This window comes from Protopterus annectens, chromosome 3.part0 (assembly GCF_019279795.1).
Source record: "Protopterus annectens isolate FY-2018-M chromosome 3.part0, PAN1.0, whole genome shotgun sequence".
Taxonomy (NCBI): Eukaryota; Metazoa; Chordata; order Ceratodontiformes; family Protopteridae; genus Protopterus; species Protopterus annectens.
In genome coordinates this window covers 1,321,075,081-1,321,099,695 of record NC_056731.1, presented here as the reverse complement: position 1 = coordinate 1,321,099,695, position 24,615 = coordinate 1,321,075,081, and the positions used below count along the sequence as shown (strand labels likewise).

Genomic DNA, 24,615 nt, shown 5'->3' with positions numbered 1-24,615 from the left:
TCTTATAGTATTTTCTTTAATTTTAATTGGATAATTAGTGCATGCAGCTTTTAAGACTAAATCCTTATCTTGACTTGAGAAAAATCTTATGATCACTGACCTTGGTGAAGGAGTTTTTTTTTTTTTTTTTTTTTTTTTTTTTTAAGATGAGTTAGAAAGTAATCTATGTGTGCTTTCGATGTCAAATGAAAATGCTTCAGGTGGGTTCAAAGTTTTAGGGAGCCAGGTATTAAGGAATTGAATCATACTGTCCCCCTCTTCTTTTTCAGGAATCCCGTAAATCCTGATATACTTCCTTCTAGATCTGTTCTCTAAGTCTTCTATTTTTTCTTGGAATAAGTTGTTTTGTTTCAGATGAAATTCAGTGTTATTCTCATTTTCAGGTAATCTTCCATCAAAATCAGACATTGTCTCTTCTTTACTTGAGATTTGAGATGATTGTTGTTTAAGGGATTCACTCAGCACTTCAACTTGTTTTTTTACATTAAACAGATAAAAACTACGACCAACCTACCCAAGTGAGAGAGTCCAACAGAAATTAAAAACAAGCAGAATATTCCAACAATACAGAAGGACTAGAAGACGGCCACGTTCTGCAGTATAAAAAACAATTTATTCAAAGACAAAGACTCATAAGCACTTTTGCAGCCAGTGCTGCTTCATCAGATGCTAATACTAATCCTTACAGACTATCCTATTAAATACAAAACCACTAACCACTAATTGATCACATGACCTTAATGAGATAAAATTTAAACAGACAGACACGTATTCCTAATATATTAATACAACCAATGTATATACACATGCAACATCTATAGAAACATACTATAAATGTATTAAAATGCAAAAGTGTGTATACTAAAATTATTAAAACAAACTTCAAAGACATCTATTTAGTCAAGGGTCTAGATCTTAACTTAGGTTTAATAGGTACATACTCATTTAACCCATGACCATAATCACCCCTCATCCTAATCATCCATTTAGTTTCTAGTTATTCTATCACATTCCTAATATCACCACCCCTTATAGTCTCATGTATCCTGCCTATTGCCATGAATTTAAACATATGCTCAGCACTCGCAGCTTGAACATACTTTGCCAGGGTACTAATTTTATTATTTTTATTAATATAATAAATGTGTTCCTTAATTCTGTCTTTCAACGTCCTGTCAGTTTTACCTACATAAAACTTCTAACATTTTAAACAATGGGCCAAATAAAGAATGTGCTCAGTATTGCAAGTAGCATACACATTAAAATAAAACATTTTCTGTTGGTCGGGGTGTTCAAACTGAGCTGTACTGTCAATAAATTGACATAGTGAGCATTTGCTACAGGGCATAGTAGATTTTACCTTATATAATCCATCTGTTTATGAACTGGATAACAAAGTTGCTTCCTAAGAGATTTCATATTTCTGAACAAAAATCTAGGTCTAGATTCTATTAATTCACGTATGTCCTTATCAGTGGTTAAAAGGTTCCAGTACTTCCTTATAACTTCCATATAGGAAGAAACATTTGTAGAATAATACAAGGAAGCTCTCAATTCCTAAACTGTTACATTTTTTAACCCCTTTAGAAAAATATGGTTTAACTTTATTAATTCTCAGACTTTCAATTTCATTAATGTTCTTTAAAATGTCTTGGGTCTCATAACCCCTCTCTTCTAATTCTTTCTGTAGAGTATTAACTTGACTATTGAAGTCTTCGTCCCGAACATGAGAATTAGTACAAAATTGAGTTTCAAAATAAAGCATCAAAAATATAAAATATTGGAGAAAGATGGATTGAGCTCCTATAAAAAGTAAAGTATGTGCTATGCTTTTATTTAAATCATAAGCCTTTGAGCCAAATTCCAAAAGAGTTGCATGCAGTGCAAATCTCTCCCAATTACGAAAGTCTTGCTGTCAGTATAAGTGCTTTACTTACTACAGTGTAAGACCTACGTATAAATGGGCTTACCCCAGGAGCCAGATTCCAGAAGACCTGCTCTTAGTCTGCTCTCAGTGGAAGTGGTCAATGTAACTGTATATTTATTGTGTATAAATCCTCCAAGACACATGGTGTATGTGTGTGTGTGTGTGTGTGTGTGTGTGTGTGTGTGTGTGTGTGTGTGTGTGTGTGTGTCTGTGTGTATAGAATGAATCATCTATACTTCTATGAGGTATACACTTACATGTAGGAATATATTGCTATCAAATTAATAACTCTTCCATATAAACTGTGAGTTAGCAAATTAATCAGTAGATAATGTTATGAAACATTGCTTTTAGACCTTCAGCTGGCTTCCAGGATGACCAATTGACTCAGGTGCTAATGGCTTTCTGCAACTTGGCCATCTGAATAATATAGAGTTCAGATAGCTTTGTTCGTTAATTTATCAGTAGTGGTAATCTGTTTACTATTTGTTATTTTGAAAATGCTTATCTTTATTCTAATATAAAATGACTGAATTTCAAACTAAATTGTAAATAATATAATAGTAGTTATTTTATTGACTATTCTTAATAATCTTATTTTTTTTAGAAACTGCTCAACAAAGTCAGCTTAGGAAATGCTGCAAAATGTGCTGCATATAGCCCGGATGGGGAGATGGTAACAATTGGCATGAAGAATGGAGAATTCATCATCCTGCTTGTAAATTCCTTAAAAGTCTGGGGCAAGAAACGAGATCGCAGTTCAGCTATTCAGGATGTCAGGCAAGCTGAATATCTGTTCTTTTAACATACAGACTATCAAGCAAAGTCATTTAATGTTTAATAATAATAATATGTGTTTAGCATTGTATTTAATATTTAATGTTCCTTTTATAAGGATTACAAAGCAATCTATTCATGTTTCATATGTTTATTTGTTGAAACATTTGTTAACCAGGTAAGAGAGCTGATTTGACAAAGGTCAAAGGCAAAACTTGAGTGACATTTCACTGCACTGCACTGCAGAAAATGGCATTTCAAAATAAAAAAAAAAAAAAATACTAAAGATTGGAAAAGGATTGGATAAGTTATTATAACATGTCTACAGAGCTCAAATGCTCTTACTCAAAAAAGAGTGAAGGGAAGCAATAGTTAGTCAAAGAAGGAAAATACATTATTAGCAGGATGGGTGATAGTGACAAAAATGAGGTGGCTATAAAGTGTGTGGCTTTGAAAATAAATCCTTAGTGCCCTTGCCAGCATGGAAAAGGATAAAGCACTCCTAAAAAAATCACTGGCTGATCAAACAGTATTGGAACAGCTGCCAGAAACTTCTAGTAGAACACAAATAATGATCAAAGCAGCAGGAGAGGTGCCTTTGCAGTACCTGGAAGGAACAAAGCTGGTGAAGGACAACAGTTCAAAATCTGAGAACCCAAGTAGAAGACTAGAAGAGCAGATCAAGAGGAGAAATGTTTGGATAATATTAATGATGGAGAGAGTTGCAGATGGAGATTGAAGGTCTAATTCAAAAGGACATCATCAGTCTTCTACAGCTACCATAAGGAAAGGTATGAGAGGAGAACAGAGTTTAGGAGAGTCCAAAGGAGGACCTTTTTCATGATGCGTTTATGAGTGAATGTGTTCCTCTGTTGCTTCATGAGAAATTAACTGTTATGTTGGGAATGTTGGAAATTTGAAATTATGGGTTTATTCATCAATAAGCAGCAATGGGATACCAAATGTCATGCACAGAACAAGCAAAAGTAGAAGAAGTTAGGAGGGAAGCTAGAAATGCAATAACTGTCAGAGGTGAAGGCAGACAATAGGACAAAAGATGATCAACTGATGGGAGTGACGTACGTTCATGTTTGCAAGTGAGAATTAATATTGACATGCCATGAGTTAAACTGATGGAAGCCATTAAAATGAAATTTAGAAAGTAAAAACTTAGCTTGTAACTCATATAGTAGGAGATAAAAAGCAGGAGGCTGAGATGACAAAAGCTAAGAATACACACATGAATGCTGTTGAGTCATTGTGAAAAGAAGATCTGGGCTTAAGTATGCATTCACTGTTACTGAGTTGGAAGAGTTATGGTAAATGCAAATTATTGTTTAAGCTTGTGAGTATTTTCATCACTTGGGTGCCTAAAAGGGAAGAAGGTAGAACTGTGAGGGCTTTTTACAATTAAAAAAAGCAAGCGGGACTGCTTTACATACTGTGCAAGTAAAATTGAGAGAGCTTTTATGTTCATAAGTTCATCGGTACTTAGTAGGTTGTTGATCCATGAAGATATTTAGAAGCCCAGCCATACATTCCCATGAAGTTTTTAGCCCTTATATTTTAAGTGTGAATAACCCAGAGACTAGTAGAACATTTACAAGGGTGCTAAACCAGGGAGGACTTTGTTGTTACCCATCTATTCACCCAGATTACATTGAGCAGTGTAAGAAAAGTATTTTTCTTTATTTGGCAAAGAAGACAATTGCAAAGAAATAGCATCCTCTGTATTGCAAATCTGTCTGTCCATCATGTCCTATTTATGTTACAAAAGAGATTTAGATCTCCTGAGTAGCTGTTTATGCCTTCATTGGAACTACGAATATGTAGTAGGTCTAACATGATAGAGTGTGTTGTGGATCTGTTAGGGAGGACTCCTCAGTAGCCTATAAGACACAGAGAAGAAGGACAAGGCTTTGAGATGGTCTGCATAGTTTTTATGATTTAGGTCCATGATTTTCTTAGTATGAAAGCATTGTGGGTATTTTAGATGTGTCAAATGTTTGAACAGGTGCATATCAAAGGGGGTGTTATACGCTCTGACTGGTCTGATGAGTGTGGAATACACATCCCTAGACCTAGACACCACTCCCATAGTTATAAGCTGGTCAGTGAAAAGGCACTTTCTTACAATAGAGAATGCACTGTCATTGAAGAACAGTTTCTTGTCTGCGTAGGTTCGCAGGTCTCTAATTAATGGATCAGTTTTCAGGTGTGTGTTGTCAGAGTGATACCTACAAGGGACTTCTCACTCACGGAAGGATATTATTATACATTTTTTGGTATTCAGTTTTTGTCCATGGTTAGATACCAGCTATTGGTTTGGGAAAGGCCCTCTTGGAGGATCTTTGTGTCCTCTGTGGAGTTTATGATGGCAACAAGTTTACAGTCATCTTCAAATTTAGTCAGCTGTAAACCCTTAACAGCATCTTTGACCTCTGAGGAGTAAATGCCAAAGAGGTCTGGCCCAAGAGCTCTACCTTGGGTTACACCCCTAGTGACAGGTCTTTTAGAGGAAGTAGAACAGCCTGGGTTCCATTTGTGAGACGGTTTGCTATCTAATGAGTTAACATTTAGCTGGGATAGATTACCTACAACAGCTGAGTGTGGGAAGGTGATGAATGCCTGTATGAGGTATAGATATGCAGTTTGTACTTATTTGCCTTCATCCATTGCTTTAGTAACCTTCTCAAAGAAGTCAACCAGGTTAGGTAGGCAGGATCTGCCTTGACAAATCTGAACTGGCTTGGGCCATGTGTTTGTAGTTTAACTACGTCCTTATTTCATACCTCTCAACATCAGAGTCTGAGAATCTGGAGCATGGCGAAAATAATGGGGGAATAAAGGTCCAAAGTTAGGGACAGATTTTAAAAATTGCACTTATGAACTTAGAACATTGCTAGATTAACAGGATCTGTGTTAGCGTGCATTTTCTGAAGGATGCAAAGTCTGAAAATTAAATGTATGTCATTATTTACTGACTTTAATCCTCAATGATTTGCCAGAAAACCACACATTTTATGAGGAACAGACCAAATATGTAAGGCAAAAATCTGGACAGTTGAGAGGTATGCCTTATTTATTAATTCCGTAATTAACCTTATTATAGTTTTACAGATGAGGGTTGTCAGACTTATGGGTGTATGCATTCTTAGGATCATTGAATCCCCACCTTTGTGCAAGGGTATAACAGGTAGTGACCTCCATTCATCTGGCAAACACCTTGTATGGAGACTGTCATTGAATAGCATCCACAGAGAGACTCTGACAAGTCCTCCAAAGCTAGTTACAAAAATAAAATTGCCAAAGATTCCAAAGACAACCACAAGCCATTCTATAACTATGTCAAGAATCTAAATGGCAATGCTCAGATCTGCTCTGAGCTAAAACAGAATGGCATTAAATGTACTGATCCCAAGGATATTGCCAATATCCTGGCAGATCGATTCAGTGCCAACTTCACCCCCTCTCACCCCCTAAATGGCCCATCTCAATACCGGAAGATTGCCAAATTCCGGTAATAACGGCCACACAGGTAAAAAAACGCACTCTCCAAAGCTAAGAATACAGCATCCATGGGACCAGATAACATCCCGGGCTGTGTACTACATGAACTACAATATGAACTGGCACCTCACCTAAGTGTCATGTTTAATCATAGCCTCACCTCAGGTTTCGTGCCCACTGAGTGGCGCAGAGCTACAGTTATCCCACTCCACAAGGGGGCATCCACCTTGGATCCCGGAAACTACCGTCCCATCAGTCTGACAAGCCTTATCTGCAAGGCCATGGAGCGTATTATCATGGAACTTATAACCAAAGACAATGGCAACCTTCGAACACTGGACCCCACCCAGTTTGGATTCGTAAAGGGCCGATCTTGTCTCCTGAACCTGATTGACTTCTTCGAATCAGTCTCCAGAGCCATGGACAAGGGTAAGGTGGTCCACACAGCCTATCTAGACCTTGCCAAGGCCTTTGACACCATCCCTCACTCTGGACTCATAGATAAACTTACTAAGCTGGGCATTAATCCCTACGTCACCCAATGGGTTGCTAACTGGCTTACTGATAGAACCCACACTGTAAAAGTAGCCAACTCCAAATCCAGCTCCAGACAAGTGACAAGTGGAGCACCTCAGGGTTCAGTCCTGGGACCGCTCTTGTTTGGCATCTACTTCTCTGAAGTACAGGCCAACACTAAGGGACTCTGGTTAACAAAGTTCGCAGATGACTGCAAACTGGGAGCCATTACTGAATCCCCAAATGATGTGGATACTGTACAAAAGGGCCTTACAGAAACAGATGCTTGGTGCCAGAGCCATGGGCTCAAGCTCAATGCCAAGAAATGTATAGTTATCCCCTTTGGGAAAAAGCATGTATCCGTGAATTACCATATAGGTGGCAGTACACTAAACACCGAAAGTGTGATAAGAGACTTGGGGACACAGGTGGACAGTGGTCTCAACTTCAATAACCACATCGCCACAACAGTCAGGAAATCCTTCTATGTGGCACACCTCATCACTAATGGCTTTTCATCCAGAAAAAAGGAGGTCATTGCCCCAGTGTCCTCATCCCTCATTAGACCCATTATAGAATACAACGCCCCATTTGGTATGTACCTCTCAAGACATCTGCAACAACTGGAAAGGCCACAGAAATACCTCATTAAAAGAATCACAGGCTTAAAGCAGATGCCCTATGCTGACCGCCTTAAAAAACTCCAGCTATACTCTCTCGCATATCATCTACTCAGAGGCGATCTCTGCTTAACACACAAGGCCATGTCAAACCCAGAGCTGTTGGACATGCTACACTTAAAGAAATTCCAATCCCTCAGAGCCACACGCTCCAAGGATCTAAACTTTGTCATCACAATAAACAAAACATGCTGAAGGGATAGGTTCCTGACCCAGAGACTCCCCAGACTCTGGAATAGATTGCCCATACATGTCAAGCAGGGTGCCTCTTTGGCCCTCTTCAAAAGGAACCTTGACGATTGGATGGGAGAAAGGAAATTCACCCCGGGGATCACGTCAGTCACCCTGCTAGACAGGGGTCCAGGGAAGTAAATAGTGTGGGAAGAAATAGCCAGGGAATTGTTATGGCTAGGCTTGTGTAGGCCCTAGGGCTGAGAGCCTAGTACCAACCTATGAACCTATGGACCTGTTTCAGGCTGGCCAGTAAGCAGCCTGGTATGTTATGTGGCCTCACAAAAGCATTGTTCTTGACCTTGGATAGTGCCTTGAGGGCTTGTTCATGTGAAAGTTGAGGGGGGTTATAGATAGAAATGTTAGTGCATGGTGGATTGGGAATAGCAAAGCAACCAAAGCATGTACTGATGAGATCTGAAACATATAAGAAAAAGCACAACTTTTGTCTTTGTTTTGGCATCTGTGGAAGATGTATGAACATGACAGTAAAGTGTATTTTAATAGTAAGTATAGCTTTTGTACTAAATGCGATATAGAACAATCTTAGGAGTGACTATTGATTGCAAAAATTGTGGTTTTGGAAGCTTCATCCAGATTTGTTTTGAGTATACTTTCTAGGGACATTTAAGACTTTTACAATTCACAAGATATATTGTGGGCTGTTTGTTAGTATGACTGTAAAGGGCTGGAGGGACCAGGCTTAGTCACAGAGGTTAAAAACAATGAAGTTGAGAGGACAGTTGTTAATCTTTGAAATCTTTAGAATGTTTTTATTTAGTAGACACTTGTCTGTTGTCTAGTCAGGATGTAATAGATGAGACTCAAGCAACTTTATTATGTACAAACACATCAGGATTGAGGTTTAATAACCTTAACTTAGATAAACTTATATACACACTAGCTATTACACTCATATATGCTCACTCTCTGGCTGCACTCTCAAAATGGTACAGAAGCTAGCATGTGCTTGCTATTTATATGCACGTTCATTCCTTGAAACGCTTCTTAAACATACAACACACACGCTCTGTTCTACATCCTCCCTCTTTGAGAAATAGCTTATGCAATATTGACAATATCCGTTGACATGCAATCAATGCAAATAATTCTTTGATATGCAATTATACAGAACTAGATACACATATATATAATCAAGTCCACAATCGAATCCAGGTTGCTGTGTCTTTCACTCTAGGTCTGGAAATGCAACCAAAATGTGTGACATATAATTAAGAATCAGATTTAGCAACTGGGACTGTCTCTGCTGAATGCTCAACCTTAGGAACATCATCAGGAATGGAAGTAGAAGTTGAGACACGTTCTGCAACAGGAACATTGTTTGGATTGCTCTGAGATCTAGAGTCTGTATCACAGGAACAATGCTGTAATATCAATTCTGGTACAGGAGGAAGAAGAAAATGTCTGCGATTTCTCCTGTACTCCACACCCTCAGATTCTACAAAGCAGGATCTCGGTTAGATGCATATACCTGTTACTTGACCAATCCGGTCAAAACCTTTCGCCGTTTGTATCCTTACTTTCGCCTTCTTTCAATGGACGAAGAAATGTCCTTGATTTATCGTGGCTGGACATCTGGAAAGAATGCTTCCTGAATAAGTGAGCTCTAATGGTTCTGTTGTTCTTAGCTTTAGGCCTCAACAAACTGGAAGTAATAGGCAATGTTGTTCTGGTTTGCCTGGATAGAAGTCTCTGAGCAGGTGAGCCAAGTATATCATCACAGGGTATGTTTCTGAGATTGAGTAAATTCGAAAAGACATCAGTATTGTCACACTTTGACATTTTAAGTAATTGCTTTGCAGTCTGAATTGCATGTTCAGCTAGACCATTTGACTGTGGATATTCTGGACTACTAGTAACATGTATAAAGTCCCATTCTCTTGCAAATTTCCAAAACAACTGACTAGTAAATTGTGTACCATTGTCAGAAATAACTTTGTGTGGACTACCATGGACTGAGAAATGATGTTTCAACTTAGTGATAACAGCAGTGGACGTTAGATTAGGTAGTAAATCAATCTCAAACCAGTTTGAATAAGAGTCTACCAGTACTAAGTAATGCTGATTGTTCCACTCAAATATATCAGTGGCTACTGTTGACGAAGTAGTCCAGGAAGTTGACTTGGCTGAAGTAGTTGTCTTTGCAAATGCGATTTACTACTATTGCATACTGAACAAGAAGTACTTTATCAATGTCTTTTACTAGAGAAGGCCAAAATACTAGTTCTCTCGCCCCTCTTTTGGTAGATTTGGAACCTGGGTGACCACTATGCAAAATCTGGATATATTCATGTTGTAAGGAAGCAGGAATAGCAATTCTAAGACATCTGAAAATAATGCCATCTTCCATCAACATCTCATCTCTGTAAGGAAAATAAGTTTGCACTTCAGGTGGTACACTAGATTGCTTTGACAGCCATCTAACATTAATGTAATGGTTGAGCTTTTGCAAAATTGAATCAGTCTTTGTATGATCTCTCAGCTCAAGTTTCGTGGTAGAAAAATTATGCACTTCCATTACGTCGCCAAAATTCTCTGCATCAAGCTGTTCCGCTGTATTTCTGGGTGATCTGGATAAGATATCAGCCAGATAAAGAAGTTCGCTTTTTGTATAGACCATTTTAAAGTAGTACTTTTGCAATTTCAGCATCATTCTTTGTAATCTTATTGGACCTGAATGCGTAGGCTTCTTTAGCATAGTAACTAGAGGTTGGTGATCAGTTTTCGTCTGAACAGCTCGACCGTAGATATAATCATGAAACTTTGAACGTGTAAATACTATTGGCAAAAGTTCTTTCTCAAGCTGAGCATATTGCATTTCAGTTTTGGGTAAGGGTTCTAGATGCATAGGCTACTGGTCTGCCTTCTTGAAGAATAACTGTCCCAAGACCAAATTTTGAAGGAGAAGCTACCTCAAGCAGTAGACCAGTAACAAGCGGCGTACCTCAGGGTTCGGTCTTGGGGCCTCTGTTATTTGGGATATACTTTTTCGAGGTGCAGGCCAAAACAGTGGGCTATGGCTGACAAAGTTTGCAGATGACTGCAGGCTGGATGCTGTCATCAATTCCCTTAGTGATGTGGGCATCCTCCAAGAGTGTCTCACTCAGACAAATGATTGGTGCCAGAAACATGGCCTCAAGCTGAATACCAAAAATGCATCATCATCCCCTTTGGGGGGAGTGACGTCCGCACAAATTATCACATTAATAACAACATCCTAAGCATGCAATCAGTTGTACGGAAAGCCTTCTACATGGCCCACCTCATAGGTAAGGGTATCTCATCCAGGGACAAGGAGGTTATAACATCCCTGTATTCTTCCCTTAATAGGCCCATTATTGAGTACAACATCCCTTTTGGCATGTACCTCACAAAGCACATGCAGCAGCTGGAGAGACTACAGAGGTTCCTCACCAGGAGAATCCAGGGCCTCAAACATCAACCATACACAGATAGGCTAAAAGCCCTATCCCTCTACTCAGTTTCATAAAGACTCCACAGATGTGACCTCTGTCTGGCAGCATACAAGGCGATCACGGACCCCACCTTGATAGGACTGCTGCATATCAGCAAGTCAAGCTCCACTCAAGTAACTCACATGCACAGTAGAGGCCGTGCGTGCGACCTCAACCTGGTCTGTGACATCAACAGGACTTGTTGGTGGGACAGATTTGTGTCCCAGAGACTCCCCCATCTATGGAATAGACTCCCTCTCCACATCAAGCAGAGTACCTCTTTACCCCTTTTTAAGTGCAACCTAGATAACTGGATGGGAAAAAGAAAATATACCCCTGAGATTCCACCCTTGTCCCTGCTGACTTGTCTAAACATGGGCTAAACTCTTAGCTAGGTTTATAAGGGCCTCAGGGCCAATAGCCTAGTAACCTCCTATGATCATATGAAGCATCACAGGAAAGAGTTACTGGTTTATTGACATCATAGTATCTTAATGTAGGTAGGATGGCAATTTTCCGCTTAAGGTCTTGAAATGCTCTCTGGTGCTGTTCCAACCAAGACCCAGTAACATTTTTGCTCATCAGCTCGCTCAAAGGTGCTGTCAACTCACTGAAGTCTAGTATAAACTTGCCTAAATAGTTGACCATGCCAAGAAAATACTGTAGAGCTTGAACATTATCAGGTGCTGACATCTCAAGGATAGCTGCTTGCTTGTATGTATCTGGTCTCAAGCCAGTTCTGGTAAATAAATGACCTACATATGTAACTTCTCATAGTTTGAATTTGCACTTTAGCTTTAAGTTCACTTCACATGCTCTTTCTAGAAGTCTCTTAAGGTTTCTGTCATGCTCTGCTTCACCATTGCCTCCAAACAATAAATCATCTACTGTTATGGGACAAGGATAAACTGAAAAAAATTGCTCCATTGCACGCAAAAGACTTCACTTGTAGAATTTATTCCAAATGGCATCCTTAGGAATCTGTATCTGCCAAACAGGGTACTGAAAGTAGTCAGTAATGATGATTTGTGATCAAGTATCACTTTCCAAAATGAACATTTTGCATCCAAGACAGAAAAAAAAATGGATGATGCGGTTTCTTTAATGTTTTGTTCAAATCTCTTAGGTCAATACACATTCTGATTTTGTCTGAGCCTTTCTTGTGGGCTGCTACAATGGACGACACCTATTCAGCTCGTTCTGTAACTGGGCAAATTACATCTTGCTGCACCATTTTATCCAACTGAGTTTTAACTTTATCCTGCATAGCTATCGGAAATTGTCTTGCTGGTCTAACCACTGGACTGACCTCTGGGTCTAACTTCATAGAATACACAACTGGAAATTTGTCCAACTTGTCATCGAAAACATCAGCATACTCTGAGAAAATTGCTTCAGAAAAATTGGAACTAGGATATGTGCTTATATGACGAACTTCTTTGGTAAAAGAAAGCAGTTCATTCTTAAACTGTCTCTGAGACCCAATAATGAATGCACAGGTCTTCAGACTACATAGAATAACAAGCTGTAACAGTTGCTAGCCAAATAACATGAAAGCAGTACTAAGCCTTTGGTCTGAATTTCTTCACCTCCATAAGCAACGAGTTTCAGGCTGCTAAACATATTAAGTTGTTCACCAGCTCTCACTTTAGCAAATGTGTCTGCTGACATAACATTACACTTTGAACCAGTGTCTACTTTGAGCTCAGTGGATTTACCATTGTTGTGGACAGTACAAAATACTCCGTTCTTTGCCAACAAATTCAATGCATCAACCTTTTCACCAATTACTGATACACCATCGACATAGAAAGTAGAACAGCTCTCTGTATGATCAACTTGCTTTTTTGAGTGACCCTTCTTTATAACTGTGCGAGGTTTACTTGATTTGCACAACTTTTGAAAATGGTTCCATTTTTTACACTTGTGGCATTGCTGACCAAATGCCAAGCATTTCTCTCTTTTAGACTCATGATCGCACCACATTTGTGACAGTTAACTATAAAGCTAGATTTAGGTTTTGCTGATTCATGCTTATACTGCACTGAGCATGCTCCTTTAACTGAACTAGTCTTAGAACTTGCTGGAAGATTAATTGGTTTCCCCGGAGAATTTGCAGGGGCTGTGACTGCCATGTGCTTAGGCCTGCCTCTGTTTGCCACATGTTGCATACCGTCTGCATTTGCTCTGGAGCCTGCCGAAACCATATTCTTATCACTTGCAAGCATAGTTGTGTGCCTTTCTGTAACTTCATGGATTTGACAAATCTCAGTAGATTTGGCTAGCATTAAATCACTATCACAAAGCAAAATCTTTCTCACAGCAGCACTGTTAATACCACACATAAGCCTGCCATTTATCAACTCATCTTTTAAGTCACCAAACTGACACATTTTAGCTTTGTTCCTCAGGTCAGTAATATAAGCTGCAAAAGTTTATCCTGGTTTCTGATCTCTTGTGTAAAACAAATGCCTCTTTAATCATAATATTTGTCTGGGGGTCACACATTTCTCTGAATTTGTGCTTCAAACACTTGGGGTCTTCCCTAGATTTAGCCTGTACAACAATATGGTGGTTTTCACCTTCTCCCTCATATACTGCTGGTGCATACACAAATGAGCACTCTCTTTTATTGGCCTCTGACCCAGCTAGGTTTAACAAAATGAATGCCCTGGTGCGTGCATCTTTGTCAGAATAAGCTGCTTGTATAAAAATGTCATACTCTTGCTCAAATATTCTCCAATTCCCTGCAATATTCTGATCAAATACAAGTGGTGAGGGCTTTCAAAATCCGTCTGACTTATTAACACATACCAGTGAAGGGTTTTGCAAATATGCATGAACATATATATACACACACACACACACACACACACACACACACATGTGTATGTGTATATATATATATATATATATATATATATATATATATATATATATATATACACACACACACACACACACACACACACACACACACACACACACACACACACACATACACACACACACACACACACACGTGTGTGTGTGACAGAAATTGATGCCAGTATTCGTAACTGTGCCCAATAGCACAACAAGCCTCTGAACAACTGAACTCTGCTTAGTAAGTCTCTTGGGCACTGTAATACTCTTGAAATTACTGTACTGCAAGAAATCACCTCCTATCAGTGCAAGAAATATTTCAAAATAACAGCACTGTGCAAATGAACTGGGCAGAAGAAGCTCAGAGTAAGAAATGTTTTGAAGTAACTGCACATTGCGAATAAACAGTACACGGCACACTGAAACTTCTACAAAATGGCAGTACTTTGCTAGGTAATTCTTTACAGTGTAAGAAACACTCTATAATGGGAGCACTTTGCAGACAGACACACCCAGCACAAGAAATTTTTTAAAATGGCTGTACTTTGACTGTACTCCATGTTGTAGTTGCATTTTGTACACAAATAAACTCTTCGAAATACATGCACAGTAATAAGCACACACTGTAAGCACTTTTACACACTTTTGAGATACGTAGAATAACTCTAGTTTTGCCCCGAATACAATATGAAGGAGTAGTTATGCCAAAACACAGCACTTTGCCAAAAAACATGCAGTCGCCTTGCTTTAATTACAGTTAATGTGCCCTTTATTGCCCTTATTATATTCGTTTTGCTCGTTTAATGTCTTTTCATGCCCATTATACTTTTCTTGTGCTTGTTTTACTCTAAATATGACAATTTTGCAATTCTGAGATAATTCCAACCCCCTTGTGTACTTTTCTGATGCTCGTTTTATCAACTCTCTTAATTTTAAACATTTTGTTTAATCAACAAACCTTTTGTGCATCTCAACTGTTTAATAATGCAGTTTGTGTCCTTGTAATGCTCCGTTTTATCTTTTTTATAAAATAAATTGTTTGTGCAAGTTTCATTACCTTTGGTTCTTTCCAGGTCCTTTTTCATGTTTGTTTCTCTTAGTTTACCTTCACTGTTAACTGCACCTCGTAGCTTTGGAAAGCAGTCTCTGGAATCCCGGTTCTGACACCATATTGCTCATCTAGTCAGGATGTAGCAGACACGACCTCATGGGTTCTTTTCAGGCAGCTTTATTATGTACAGACACATCAAGATTGATGCTTAATAACCTTTACTTAGATAAACTTATATACAGGCTATTACACTCATACATGCTCACTCTCTGGCTGCACTGTCAAAATGGCACTGAAGCTAGCACGTGCTTGCTATTTACATGCACGTTCAGTCCTTGAAATGCTTCTGAAAGATACAGCACACACACTCTATTGTACAACACTCTTGTAAATACTTGTTTGTTGTGTTTTTGAAATGGTTGTATTATTTATCTTTTTATATTTCTTTCTAGTTTGTCAGATATTTCTTTTTTTAATTCTAAATGTTATCATCTGTTTGTTGTTAAAAATTCAATAAAAAGACTTAAAAAAAAGGACTGAAGTAGTAAAAGTTTCCACTTTAAATAAATTGTTTAGAAGACCTGCTCAAAATGAAGACTTATAGATATTTTGCAACAAGTATAATGCAAGGATAGAAATCTGTGTAAAATGATACATAGCATATAAGCTAGGTGAAGTAAAGACTGATGTTATGCATCAGTCTTGCTCAGCTGTTAAAGAATGCATTTGTTTAACTATTTCTCAAATGTATTTGTCTAACTGTTTCTGTTCCAGTGGAAAATATCAACAGTATAATTGTAAAGTTTACTGGGGAGCTGTAAGTATATGCAGTTGGGAGAAGTGGATCTCCCCTTATACATAGTAACTGTGCCGTATGATTAATGGCAGATTAGAAATACGGTTGTCATATGTACAGGTGAAGACTAGATGCTAAAGAAACATAGGTTCATAGATGGTTACTGGCCTGTTGACCCAAAGGTCTTTATAAGCCTAGTGTGTACCCGATATAATACTAGAGAAACTCAATATGAAGGATCTTGCCAAAACTCGAGATCTTAGTTAGCAATGACTGCCATATCTAGGAGGGTAATAGGTGAAATCCCCAGCAGGGATTTACAGTTTCCCATCCAGCCACCCACGCTACACTTAAACAGGGTCATAGAGGGGCTATGTTTGATGTGAATTGGTAGCCTATTTCAGAGGAGTGGCAACTTCTGAGAGATACATCTGTCTCTCCAGCAGGTCCTATTTGTCTCAGGCCAGGTTAAGAGCCCTGGAGCGGGTGACCCTTGTCCCATTTGACTTGAGAACGTGCAGCATTACCATTAGGTTTGGAGCCGAGATTGCTCTGTAGGCCAGGCACAGTTCTCCTTTATGTAGTCTGTAGCCTACTGAGTACTTTGACAGTGACTTCAGTCGGTCAATGCATGACGTGCTGGAGAACCCGGATTTTCTTGGTTAGAAATATCTGAAGTCTGTCAAGTTGCTGCAGGTGCCTGGTAAGGTACATACCAAAGGGAGCATTGTACTCAATTATTGGCTTGATGAGGGTTGAGTACATTGGAGTTATGACCTCTTTAGCTCTTGAGGCAATGCATTTGCTAATGAGGTATGCAACGTAGACACATGGTTGTCAAAGTTTAGGCTACAGTCAACTTGCGTTCTCAAGTCTCTTACTACTGAATTGTTACTTAGGGTATTATTATTTATATGATAGTGTGCTGGGATATTGTTTTTTCAGAAGGGGATTAATAACTTGCTCTTTGGAGATACAATGTGATGGAGGTATAGAGGGAATGCTTTGTGTAATGTTTGAAGGGGACAGGAGGGTGAAATATTCACCAAACCTGTCAGCTAGTAGGTTAGCTATTTTCGTAGGATCAGTGTGTGTGTGATGTCATCCACAGCTAGTTCAGCATATATCTGGGTCCTACCTTTTTGGTTAGGGATATAGTTGAAGAATGTCTTATGGTTATCCTTAGCTATGGTTGTGAAATTTATTTCAAAATTACCCTTAGAGGATTTTACACATTGTCTTATTTGTTTGTTCATGCAGAGGCGGGTGTCCTTCCAGTGCTGGGACCACTCTTTTTTTATTCTTAGATAGCAACTTATTCCTCTTGTATAACTTAGTAATGCTAGATGTCCATCAGGGAAGCTTGTTTTTATGTGAGGATGTTGTTTTGATCCTCTCAGGTACAGCATTGTCAATACATTTGTACAAGTGATTGTACAGGGTATTTGTGTTTACCTTAGTATAGATGTCAATGCCATCTATGGGAACAAAAGCTTGGAAATTATTTATGCATTCCCTTAGGAGGGTATAATTAGCTTTGGTGAAATTTTTTAGCCTGATTTCACTGACTGATTTGTGATCAGATTTAACCAGTGAGTGTTCTATACTTATGGTGGTGCAATGGTCACCCATGTTGGTGAGGATTGTTGCATGAATATTTGAGCCCCTTGTAGGGTTGCATACAATTTGTTCCAGGGTATTAGTGTTAACAAAGTCCAAGAACCTTTGTGCGAGCATGTTGGTACTCTTATAAGCTTCCCGGTTAGTGGAGGGATAGTTAAAATCGGCCATACCTAAAGTTCTTCTTTGTAATTTGATTGACACAAGTAGGTCCAAATAAGTAGAGTAGGTATTCATAGGTTCATAGGTTCATACTAGGCTATCTGCCCTGGGGCATTTATAAGCCTAGCCCGATTGTGTTTGGCTTACACCACCCCTTGATTTGAGTATACTGAGTATACTGTGCCCTTTTTAAAGTTTAGTTTACTGTGCCTCTGTCTAATAGTGACACGGAAGTAATCCCCAGGACAAACCTATGATCCCCCATCCACTCATCAAGATTCTTCTTGAAGAGAGTCAGTCAGGTGCTCTGCCTAACATGAATTGGAATTCTATTCCAGAGTGAAGGGAGCCTCTGGGTTATGAATCTGTCCCTCCAACATGTTCTATTTATTTCTGTGCTGAGGTTCAAGTCCCTCGAGCACGTGGCTCTAAGGGATTTAGATTTACTGAGGTGGAGCATGTCCATTAATTCTGGGTTGGACATAGCTTTATATGTCAGGCGTAGATCGCCTCGAAGTAGGCGGTATGCAACTGAGTAGAGCTGGAGTTTTTTTAACCGAGCAGCATATGGCATCTGTTTGAGTCCCTTGATCCTCCTGGTGAGGTACTTTTGGGGTCTTTCTAATTGCTGCAGGTGTTGGATAAGGTACATCCCAAAGGGGGCATTGTATTCTATGATGGGCCTGATGAGGGATGAATAAAGGGGCACAATTACCTCTCTTGATCTAGATGTGAATCCTTTCATGATGAGGTGGGCTATGTAGAAGGTCTTTCTAACCACTTTGGCAATGTGGTTGTCAAAGGAGAGATTGCTATCAACTTGGGTCCCCAGATCCCTAATTACTTTCTCTGTACTTAATGGGTTACCACCTATGTGGTAATTTGTGGGCACATTGTTTTTGCCAAAGGGTATGACTATACACTTTTTGGCATTTAGCTTTAGACAATGGCTCTGGCACCAGTTATCCGTCTCTGCGAGACTTTTTGAAGGATGTTTGTGTCAGCTGGAGAGTCGATTATGGTGCCCAGTTTGCAGTCATCTGCGAACTTGGTGAGCCATAGTCCTCCCTCGTTGGGCTGTACCTCAGAAAAGTAAATACCGAACAAGAGAGGTCCCAGGACAGAACCTTGTGGGACGCCACTTGTGACCGGTTTCGAGTCTGACATGGCTCCAGCAACTCTGACTCTGTGGGTTCTGTCTTTGAGCCAGTTTGTGACCCATCTTGTGACATAGGGGTTTATATTTAGGCTGGATAGTTTATCTATGATGCCCGAGTGGGGTATTGTGTCAAATGCCTTTGCGAGGTCCAGATAGGCTGTGTGGACTACCTTCCCTTCATCTATGGCCTTGGTGACTGTTTCGAAGAAGTCGACCAGGTTCAAAAGGCAGGATCTGCCCTTGACAAAGCCAAATTGGGTAGGATCTAGTGTCTGTTGGTCCCCAATGTCTTTGTTTATGAGTTCCATGATGATCCTCTCCATAGCCTTGCAGACTAGGCTAGTCAGGCTTATGGGGCAATAGTTTCCAGGGTCCGCAGAGGCACCATCTTTGTGGAGTGGGACCACTGTTGCTGTACGCCATTCTTTGGGCACATATCCTGTAGTGAGGCTGAGATTGTACAACAGTTTTACTTGAGGGATTAGTTCTTCTTGGAGTTCATGTAGGACGCAACCCGGGACGCCATCTGGTCCCATGGAAGCAGTGTTTTTTGCTTTGGAGAGGGCGGCCTTCACCTGAGCATCAGAGATGTTTGGGAGGCTGCACTCTGCTGGGATAGATACTTGCTCTTTTGGGGGGGAGGGGGTGGAGAAGTTTGCACTGAACCTGTCTTCCAGGATATTGGCAATGTCTGTGGGTTCAGTGTATTTTTTGTCGTTTAGATCAACTCAGAACAAGTCTGGGAGTTGCATCCCAGGTTCCTAACATAACTGAAAAAAGCCTTATGATTGCCTTTAGTGTCCTTTGCAATTTTTCTCTCGAAGCTGGCCTTGGAGGATTTTATGAGGGATCATAATTTTTTGCTAGTACTGATCAGAGATGCCTTCCCTTTTAGGGATTTTGCTCTATCATGTAGTAGCTTCCTCCTTCTGTTGTACAGTTTATTTATGGCTGGGGTCCACCAGACTGGACGCCTGCCTTTGGATGATTGGGTCTTGATTTTGTTTGGGATAGCATGATCCATGCATTCCTGGAGATGTCCATAGAATGCGTTTATATAGGATTCTGCAGTTTGGGCCGTAGTTTCCACTGGCCCTGGGGCCTTGAAGGATTTCACTTCGGTTTTGAGAAGTGTGAAGTTCGCTTTTGAGAAGTTTTTCACTGTGGTTTTCTGGGCTGGGGGTGGGGTCGGGATGTGGATATCCAGTGAAATTAATTTATGGTCTGATCTTACCAATGAGGGATATACTTCTGGTATGGAGCATAGAGTCCCCATGTTGGTAATGATCAGGTCTAGTATGTTTTCCCCTCTTGTGGGAGTGGTGACTAGTTGTTCCATAGCATTTGAGTTTATAAATTCCAGGAACCTTTGGGCTAAGGTGCCGGGGCTTGAGTAATGCTCCCAGTCTATGTTTGGGTAGTTGAAGTCGCCCAATAATGGTGTTCGGAGAGATCTTCATGTTCTCCAATGTTTTCAGGAAAGCCGAGTGGGATTCCTGACTTTGAGAGGGTGGTCTGTAGGATACTATAAACAGTCTTGCCCACTGTCAGTTGCACAAGTTTGGTCTCCGATACTTCGTGCAATGCCACTAACCTGGAGGTGTGGATATCCTTGATAAATATGGAAACTCCCCCTCCTTTTGTGGTTCGGTCCGGGTTTTGGGGCCGAAAAGCATGATATGAGGTATAACCTGGTAGTGCTGGGGTGCTCTCTGGAGCCTTGAACCAGGTTTCTGTCACTGCACAGATATCGATGTTCTCCATACTGAGGAGAGCTTCGAGTGCATGCATCTTGAGGTTAAGACTTCTGGCGTTTAGCAGCATTACCCTTAGTTTCTTGTTCCTTGTGCTGTCTATGGAGGTGGGTTTGACTTTTGAGCCTTGCCTAAAAAAGGCACTATGGGGGTGGCAAGAGCCTTTGCCAGTATCTGAAAGCCCAGGGGTGACAGGTGCAAGCCGTCATGGTTCATTGACAGGGGGCCTTAGCTAACAAAGACTTAAAGTGGGGTCTTACTCACACTTAGTTGATCTTTGAGTAACTCCATGAAGTTTTCCTGTCTAACCAGTTTAGAGGTATATTTATCTTTGATGAAGATAGATACTTCTCCCCCTTTGGTTCCCACATGTTAATTTTGCAGTCTGAAAGTGTGGAAGGTATTGTAGCCTTGCAAGGCCAGAGTACTCTCTGCAGCCCTGAACCAAGTTTCTTTGACTGCACAGACGTCAATATCCTCCAAGGAGAGGGGTGCTTCCAGAGAGTACAGTTTCTGATTTAAACTCCTAGTGTTTATCAGCATAACATTTAATTTATTTGTGAGTGATATTGTCACATCAGAAATTTTGTTCTTGAGACCTTGCTTAAAAAAGGCACTATGGGGGAGGCAGGTGCCTTAGCCAGTAACCAAAAGCCTACAGGTGATACATGAAGACCAACTCTGGCAAGGCAGTGTGGTCTATCAACCATGTCATTCCAAGCTGACAGGAAATGCATCCCCTTAGAATGGCACCAGAAACAAGGTCAATTGTTGAAGTCATTCATTTTTTGTTTATATTGTGGTATCTTCCTAGGTGAGGGTAGAATGCTGCTCAAGGCTAGAGACATACCTGCCTAGGACACATATTCAGAAGCTCAATCATGTCTCTCTTCAGATTGTCGGGTGAGGTACTTCTGAAGTCATTCACACTAACATGAACTATGACAGAATCATAATGGTACTTGTCATTGAGAAACATGAGTGCATGTGTGATCTGACAGATCCTGGCACCTGATAGACAGCGCACTGTAACCTTCTCCTTGTCCAGCCTGGTGAGTGGGACATCTGTGTGTCTCACAATGGAGTCACCTATAACTAAAAAGTTTGGTTTAGATGTGCTTTGCCTAGGGGGGCTTATTTGGTGAGACACTGATGCTTGTGTTTTTATGTGTATTGAGTGCTGTAGATGCTGTATTAAGTATAGCATGTTTGTGTATGGAAGGTCTCTGCTGTTTAAGTAGGTTTCTGTTGAGTACCTGTACGTATGACGGTTTATGTTTTGAGTGCATGGTTTGTGCAGGAAGTGTAATATGTGTGCTGACAACTTGTTCAGTGTTACTGTTCTGTGTGCAAAAGAACAAGGATTCCAGATTCTTAGTGTAGATGCAATTCTCACAAATTGTACTTGGATGATTTAGGAGTAGAGGGTTGTCAGTGTGCAGCTACTCAGGGAAAATTTATCTTGTGAAGTTTTTGCATTTATAACTGCCATTGGTTACCCCCACCGCATGCTTGTGCATGAAGGTGTACAGTGGTGGACTATGCGTAAACAGTTGAATACAGCAGAGCAGTGACTGGTCGCCTAACTCTGTGGAGCTGTATGAAAACAAAGGCAAACCAACACAAATGCAGGGCTTATGTAGCAACAGTGAACACACTGCATAAGACAATTTAACCAATAAAAAAGCTCAAAACTGAACCTTGTGCCAGAAGCCTTCAATCAGATGAGTCCTAACTGCAGTCTTCTCCCACAAGGGTACAGGGGGCCCTCTCCAACAAAAGATAGCCTGGTTTAGTGCTCAGTTTAACAAACAGAACCAGATTCAGCAGGTCTGAATTTAGTCTATGCTATAGCAGACAAAAAGTGCAACAAATCATCAAGAACTGTTTTAAAAATCAGCAAAATGGCAAAAGTACAGTTTAAAAGTACAAAATACAATATAAAATTGTACTTATGTTTAGCAGAATGCAACAGATTCCTTGAATTGCTGAGATGAATACAGCAGAGCCATACCTCTCAACCTGGAAACATCAAAAATCTGGACAAGGCCCATGAAAAATAGGTACAAATCTGTAAGTTATTAACATATCATTTGCATACATAATTATGTAACCCCACCCACTCCACTGGAATTGTGGGATACCAACTTTCAAACGCGAACTAAAGAACAGACAACCAGAATATGGCACCAGAGTCCCCCTGCAGCCATTCCAGTGTCCCATTACCTGGCTATTTCGCCCCATTTACCATAAACACAAATGTGTGCATACTGATTTACTTCTACAATGATTTGGATTTTATTTTTAAAATGTTATAGCTCAATGCACAAACACTAAGACATCTTTTAAACAAAGCAATACTGTCTCACAATGAAAATAGACTTGGCATTAAAATGTCTCTGTCCTTGAAACTCACATTCATTGAAACAGCATTGAAACCCACACCACATCTAAAGAAAATGCATCTGGCCAGTGGTGGATAAAGCTTACCTTTGGGCTGTTTACAAATCATAGGCCCCTTACACACAAAACAAGAAACATACATGTGTTCTTTGATACACCTTCCTGACTATATTAAATTATATTCCTTGTATACAGCACACTTGTTAGACTTATAGTGCATTTTAAATTTATTATTTGAACATTTTTCCAGTAGGCAAAAGCAATGAAACAAAATGCATCTACCAATAATGACAAAACTGGCCAGTTCAGAACATTTCTATCATAAAAGTGTACTTACACACACATTTTATATATATATATATATATATATATATATATATATATATATATATATATATATATTTATATATAGTAGCGCAACTTCAGAGTTAAATTTATTGGGTAGGAGAAGTTGATGGGAAAGCACCCTCTACTGGACTCCATCAAGCAAACAAAAACCTTTACGGAACATTAGAACTCCTTTTCAGCTACCTCTCGTGACAAGAGTCACTGCCTGCTGCAATTTATACATGCCAGTTATCACATTGCCGTAATCTGTATGAATGGTCATTCTTGATACTTGCCTATTAATTAATCTGATGTTAATGTCTGTGTCTGTATTATGTTGCAGACTCTGAATTACCTTTGACATAAGTCATTGCTGAAAAAAGTTTTGGTTTTGAAAAGCACACTTCAATAAGTTATGGGATGAAACAGAGAAATAAGTAATTTCTTAACTTCTTAGTTCCTTTTAACAACTTCCCCAAGAGAATGATGCTTCGAAAATGTCACCGATCTCTCTCTTGAGTCATTACTTTGCTTTCAGACAGTCAGTCCAAGTTGCTTTCTGAAGTCAATAATTTCTTTTACTGGAATTTCTATTTTCTCAGTATGAAACAACTGAATCTTCAGACTTGCTCTGTTTTAGGTAATTACTTTGCTGGCTGTGTGAAAACACTGTAGTTTAATTAATTACTCTTTTTCAGCTCTACAGATTCTTTTAGTGGCATTTTGAAGAATATGCATCACTTAAACATGAGATGGAAAATTACTTCAAAACTATTTAAATGTTCCCCCCTTTTTAAACATGTTATTAATCTCCATGCTGCCAGAATTCTAGAACATCGATACACAATCCTATGTAACCCCTTTGAATATCCCCTCCTTTAAAAGATCCTTTCCTAACGGACTTTATCGTGTTTTTATACGACCACCATTCTCCTTTTTTCTTGGGTATACATGCTAAGTTTTCTATAATGTGAGATCTCAAAACTATAATGCTGGCTAACTCAGCTTTACTTAGTCCATTGTAAGGCATTCATCCAACAAGTTATTTGACACTACTGACTGCTTCCTGCCTCTGTGCTATTTTGGCTGTGAAATTCCTTACATCTTCTCCTCTTGCTTACTTTTTAAAATGCTTTAGATTATTCTGTGTAGCAATCTACGTGCTTTCTGCAGTCTCAGCCTCTTCTTCCTGAATTCCATCCTTGTCATTTACTACTCCAGTTGATTTCCATAGAGGTTCATACTCTAATTATTTGTGCACTTTACTGAGGATCCATGAATATTTTACCACAACACAGAAAAAATACTTGAAACAAATCAAGATAGAAGCAAAACTTTAGTTGTATTAGTCTATAGCTCCT

At 39.6% G+C, this 24,615-nt stretch overlaps 1 protein-coding gene across 1 annotated transcript in view; it reads left to right on the top strand.

Annotated features, from left to right (window-relative positions):
• Positions 1-24,615, top strand: part of LOC122797061 (echinoderm microtubule-associated protein-like 6) — a 3,800,753-nt gene that overhangs the window by 3,362,917 nt on the left and 413,221 nt on the right. The window contains exon 37 of the mRNA XM_044065838.1: positions 2,535-2,707. Coding sequence (XP_043921773.1) covers positions 2,535-2,707 — 173 coding nt within the window. The remainder of the gene's footprint in view (positions 1-2,534; positions 2,708-24,615) is intronic.